The sequence below is a fragment of the Apaloderma vittatum genome, unplaced genomic scaffold (genome assembly GCF_000703405.1).
Source record: "Apaloderma vittatum isolate BGI_N311 unplaced genomic scaffold, ASM70340v1 scaffold16514, whole genome shotgun sequence".
In the NCBI taxonomy this organism is placed as follows: domain Eukaryota; kingdom Metazoa; phylum Chordata; class Aves; order Trogoniformes; family Trogonidae; genus Apaloderma; species Apaloderma vittatum.
The window spans coordinates 69,405-75,090 of NW_009713383.1; the positions used below are offsets into that span (position 1 = coordinate 69,405).

Below are 5,686 nucleotides of genomic sequence, written 5' to 3' on the forward strand. Positions count from 1 at the left end.
AACGCCTGGCCACCGAGTGAAAGTAGTGAGTAACCAGTGAGTGAGAGCGTGAGAGGCAAAGCAGGATGGATTGTGAGGATTTGAAGTGACTTTCCCACGCCACTGTGTGAGTGGCAGGTTGGACCCCATAGGTCCTGGGTAGGGTGCTCAGAGGAGGTTATCCCAGGAGTCTGCCCCTGGCCTGCAAAAGGGCAGAAGGTCTCAGAGGGACACAAAGGAGGGGTCAGCCAGCTTGGAAGAGACTCCAGCAGATAACAACTGTGGAGCATCACTCTCTCTGTTAACAGAAGGTATAACCTGCCCTCTCACCCTACCCCTCCTTGTGACTCACTCTGTCGGGGCTGTGTCTGCATAAGGTGATGGCAGGACCTGTCCCCAGCCCCTCTGGGGTGAAGCGTCAGCCCTATTTTATAGTGCGGCCTGATGCACGTGGAAGGACGTGCCCAAAGCTGTGCAGGTGGCCCATAGACGGTGGAAAATAATGCCTGGATCCGTACACTAGCAGTCTTGAAGAACTGCCCAATTAGTGTGGTAGCAGAGTTCGCAACAGGAAAATAAGAGTACATAAGGCTTGCAATTGAAAACTGTTGTCATGCAACCATGTGAGGCAAAGGTAAGGCTACACGCCGCATTCATATGAACTTCTGAGCTTTACCACACTGAGATAACTCTTGTCTCAAAGTGCACTAATCTGTTCTAGTTTGTGGGAGGAGTGGGACAGGCATACCATTTGATCCATTGCTCACTTGGTGTTTCATTCTCTGCTAAATTGCACACTCAGATTTACAAATGTCTGTCGTTATTCTTGCTGTAGACCTTCAGTGAGTTTGAGATTGAACAACACCAAGAATGTGCCTATGACCACTTGGAAATGTATGATGGGCCCAACAACAAGTCACCTATCCTTGGCCGCTTCTGTGGCAGCAAGAAACCAGACCCTGTAGTGGCTTCTACCAACAAGATGTTCCTCAGGTTTTACTCTGATGCTTCTGTGCAAAGAAAAGGTTTCCAGGCAAAGCATACCACAGGTAAGCTGCTTGCCTGCTGATATCCCAGCATGATGTCACCAAATCTCACTTTGAATACCAGACAAAATGAGACACGGTTTTCTCCCAGTTAAGCTTAGCCTGAGTTTTAAGTGGTTATAAATTGTGTTAACCAGTTCCCAGACTGTTATTGGCACCATATCATAAATGCCAGCTTCTTTATCAGCTCAAAAGTCTCTTAATGTTGGACATATTCTTTTGTTTAAATTGGAGGTGTTTGGCTGAGCAGCAACCTATTCTGTTACCCATCAACCCTCGGAAAATGAGGTGATCCAACTTAGCCCCTGTATTGGCCCCCACATGGAACAGGCTGATTTTGGTGGGAGCAGTGGACAGACACAGCAAGCTTGATCTTCTGTCCACGGCAGCCCAGAGGTGGAAATATATGTTGTACAAAGATTCACTTTTTTGAAATCCCTGCCACTATAAACAGATAAAACATACTCTGAGCAGCAATGTGCAAGAGACTAGTGAGGAGGTGTTTTCCTGATTGATTGCAGGGAAACTCTGCACCAAATCACAGGCTTTGCACAAGCATGGGGCTACCTTTGTGCACTGTGTGGGCAGAAAATTATTGTTTTGGTGCCTTTCTTTAATGTGCTTCAGCTTACTGCTGGTAAAATACTTCAAGTCAGAGTTCGAGCTGCAGGACAAGGGCGAAGAACATGGTAAACCTTCCTTTTAGGCAATTGCTTTATAAAATAATATATTTTTCGAGAGCATGATGTGGCAGGAACCCCATCCTCCCAGTTTTAACTGATTGTCTCTTTCCTTTCATTATCTCCCAGTTTTAACTGATTGTCTCTTGCCCTTCATGATCTGTACCCAAAGGACCAAGCTTCTCAATGCTATGTTGGTCAATGATTGATGGGTGACTGGAGAATTCACTGTAGTTGTGGTAGTTTGGTGCTGTGGTACATGCACTTCATGCTGGAGGTCTTCTCTCCCTGCAGCTGGCCCAAAACTGGGATGGCGAGTCTTTGTTATGAGGTAGGGCCTTTGATAAGACTGTGTTGTGTGTTCTTCCTCCAGAGTGTGGTGGACTCTTAAAAGCCGAAGTACGCACCAAGGAGCTGTATTCCCATGCTCAGTTTGGGGACAACAACTACCCAAGTCAAGCAGACTGTGAGTGGGTGATTGTAGCTGAAGATGGTTATGGGGTGGAGCTGATATTCCAGACATTTGAAATTGAGGAGGAGGCTGACTGTGGATATGATTACATGGAAATTTATGACGGTTACGACAGCACTGCACCCCGCCTGGGACGCTTCTGTGGCTCAGGGGTAAGCTGTGGTGGTGGGGATCTCATAGGTGTGACTGAAGGTTGCAAGGAAGGATACTTTGATATATCAACGTATCTCACAAGCTGGTGATGAGAATGCCTTGTGTGTCTGGGTTTTGCTGCTTCTCCTGTTGCTACACATCACAGCCATTTTATCTGATGCACAGAGTTGGCCTGAAAACCTTGCTAACTGACTTTCTCTTGTTAGTGCAGGGCCATGTGCAGCAGCATGGGACTGCTGCCCTGCCACAATGTTGGAAACAGCTTCCTGTTTCATCCCCAATCCCATCCTGCCTGAAGCCAAGTCATGTTGTGGCCATGCTATGGTGAGGGTGAAGGGGCTTGCAGAGCTGCTTGTTGACTCCAGAGTGAAGTCCTGTCTATTAAACTGTTATGTCTGTCCTCACTAAGAGAAATTAGTGTGAGAAGTAGTGTGTGGTATTTAAAACCAAAGCTTCTATGTTTGATTTCTCTAGGACTTCAGCAATGAAATGGAGAAGGTTCTTTTTGCATTTATAGACACCCAAGGTCTAGCCTTGGATATCTAGGTCTGTCCTGCTCCTAGCAAGGAGGAGGTGTGTTGGAGTAGTCCTTGCAAATTGGGCAAGTGGTCCGGAAAATACACAAAGACATAGCAGCTGGGCGTGAAGAAGCTCAGGGCAGCAGGGTAGTAAACTACCTACCTGCACATTGACAAATGGAGAATGGCTGGGAGAGTGCTGGTCTTGCAGATAAGCACAGGGAGGTTGTAGCAGGTCACAGCAGTGGGGGAGATAACTAGACTTATCATTTAAGATAGGTGGCTAAGTTATTTTGCTGCTAATGAACCCTGAGAGGGCCTCAACTGCCAAACAGGGTCCAGTTTTGATTGTCTCATTTCTTGGGAAGATTAGGACAAATCAGAAGACTCAAAAGATTAGAACAAGAACATTCAGGGATGTCTTGTAAATGTGACCTACAAAAAACAACTGGAAGAACAGGGATTGTAGAGTGGGCTGGCATCAGTCTTCAGAGGTAAAGGGCAAGTATGCAAAGAGCAAGGGAATGTGCTCAGAAAGTCAGAGCAGGGCAGGGGGTGCTGAGCACTCAATCCTTGTGTTTTCTGGCCAGTCTGTGAGATTAAATTCTAGCATCATATCACAGACAGTTATCTAGCCTGCAGACTTGACAAGTCTGTGCTGTTTTCTTTGCTTTTCTGCAGCCTCTGGAAGAAATCTACTCTGCAGGGGATTCCATCATGATTCGATTCCACACAGACGACACTATCAACAAGAAAGGCTTTCACGCCCGATACATAAGTACCAAATTTCAGGATGCATTGCACATGAGAAAGTAGTTTGACTGCTCTTCACAGACATTCCCATCTGAAGATTGAGACATTTAACTGTGATTTTGTCTTTTTTTTTAAGCTTCTGTGCACCCAGCCAAAAGCAGTGTACAGTATTTTCTGTAACTAAAACTAAATCCAGTCTCAAAGGTTTTCCTCTGAAATTATTAGCATGACCCTTTTGTGTTAACATACCCAGGACCAAAAATTGTCTTCTAATCATACCTGCCAGGGTGTAAGCATTGTATTTTGCACAGCTTGCCATGGGGCTGACTGAAGACTGAGATTTCATTGAGAAAAGCCTTTTTCTCTTCCATATTGTGTTTATCTCTTCCATATTCTAGGTGACATTTCCTAGGTATCTTGTACTCATGAGCTGTGTGAACATGTTTGCTGGAGCAGATGATGTGGACAGCTAACCTGTAGGGTTTTCTCAAAGGACCTTGGTAGCTGCCTGCTCTTCCCTGCCAGCCCAAAATACTCCGTGCAATAAGTGAGCAACCGGTTGGCTGGGACTCCGTCACTCCTTCTGTCCCATCTATTTATCTTGTTGGTTATTGTGGGTTGAGGAGTAGGCAGGGCCACAGGGACAGTCTCTTTATGGCTACTAGCTACTTGGATCATGGTGAACAAGAAGGGCCTAGTGCCTGATTCGCAGTAGTTGTCATGGTATATGTTGAATGGATGTACTTTGATGCGGTGGCCCAAGGAAAGGTGGTGGATGTGGTGAGATGCAAGGCATGACTGTGTAATGGTGTCAAGGCTTAACAACTGGTGTGCTGACAGGGTGCTACTGTTACACCACCAGCTGTGGCAGCAGTCCAGGCCTTATCTTTAAGGAATCTCTTCACCTCACTCCACCCATATTTGCTTTCTCAGCCTTCTTTACGCTATGTCCTTTCCTTAGTTCCACTTCCACGTGACCCCTTCCTTTTCACAGCTGAGCTGCTATCCTCAGAGCTCCCCACCCCAATCTAGGAGTGCTCTGCAACATCATCTAGCTGGAGCATCTCGCCGAAGAAAACTCTGGGCCAGAGATAGTCAGGGTGTCCCTGAGGCAGAGGAACACAGTCCATGCTCCAGGTCAGCTCTGCTGAGCTCTGGGAACCTGTCAGACACGCGCAAGCTCCAAGCACAGGACTAGGAATGGGAGAGCTCTGGTGGTTTCTGCTTCCTCCCCATTCCTCACTAGCCCGTGGCCCAGTCTCTTAACTTCATGGCAGGGGTGTGAGTGAGATGGTGGCTTAAGCCATAAGGTTCAGACATGCTCTGCATTGCAGTTATTTATGTACATGGAAGCTCCCAAGCTGTGAACTTGCAGAATTAACAGGTAGCTTGGCATTTCTTTGGGAAAAAGTAGGGAAAACTGCTTTTTGGGGAGCCACTGTAATTGAGCTGTTGATATGGGAGGTGTCGGGGGAAGCCAACAGTAAACTTTATTCTGAATTTCACTGAGGCAGTCACAGGCTAAAAGCTGAGGTATGTTAGCTTTAATAAAGTATTTATAATCCAAGGATTTCTATGTTTACATAACCAATGTACTGTCAGGCTCTGGGATGACACCTCTTCTCTGATGTGTGACTGTGGAGAAGTGTGGAGCCAGCGCCACTGTCAGGCACAAATGACATTTCTGGAGCTAAGGGCATTTCTAGATGGATAATAAATATACCCAGCCCTCTCCAGAAGTCCTTGAACGGAATATGGTCCAAGTATTTTGAATACTAGGAGAAGTAAATGCATGAAAATATTTTCTTGCTTAGAACAAGAAAAATAAAGTAATTTATACACACACACAAGATTATCTGTATATAAAATGTGCATGTAGAAGACCAGTAGTCAAAGCCTTAATAAGTGTCATGTGAACAGTACTGTACCATTGACTATAGCTTTATTGCAGGCTATATAAAACTGTGTTATTTCTGTTTTCCGGTTTGTGTTTTTTGTTGTTTTTTTAGCTCTGTTTTGTTCCTCTTTTCAAATTTTGTGGCCTTTTTACAGGCAAGACTTCTGATCTCTAGCTTTTTGACCATG

General features: G+C 45.6%; 1 protein-coding gene across 1 annotated transcript in view; it reads left to right on the top strand.

The window, feature by feature from the left end:
• Positions 1-3,664, top strand: part of LOC104273143 (tolloid-like protein 2) — a gene marked incomplete at its 5' end in the record, with an annotated part of 55,477 nt that extends 51,813 nt beyond the window's left edge. Inside the window, 4 exon segments of the mRNA XM_009868370.1 lie at positions 1-25; positions 815-1,028; positions 2,079-2,329; positions 3,530-3,664. The exon segment at positions 1-25 is cut by the window's left edge and continues 32 nt beyond it. Coding sequence (XP_009866672.1) covers positions 1-25; positions 815-1,028; positions 2,079-2,329; positions 3,530-3,664 — 625 coding nt within the window.
• Between the last annotated feature and the right edge of the window lie 2,022 nt (positions 3,665-5,686).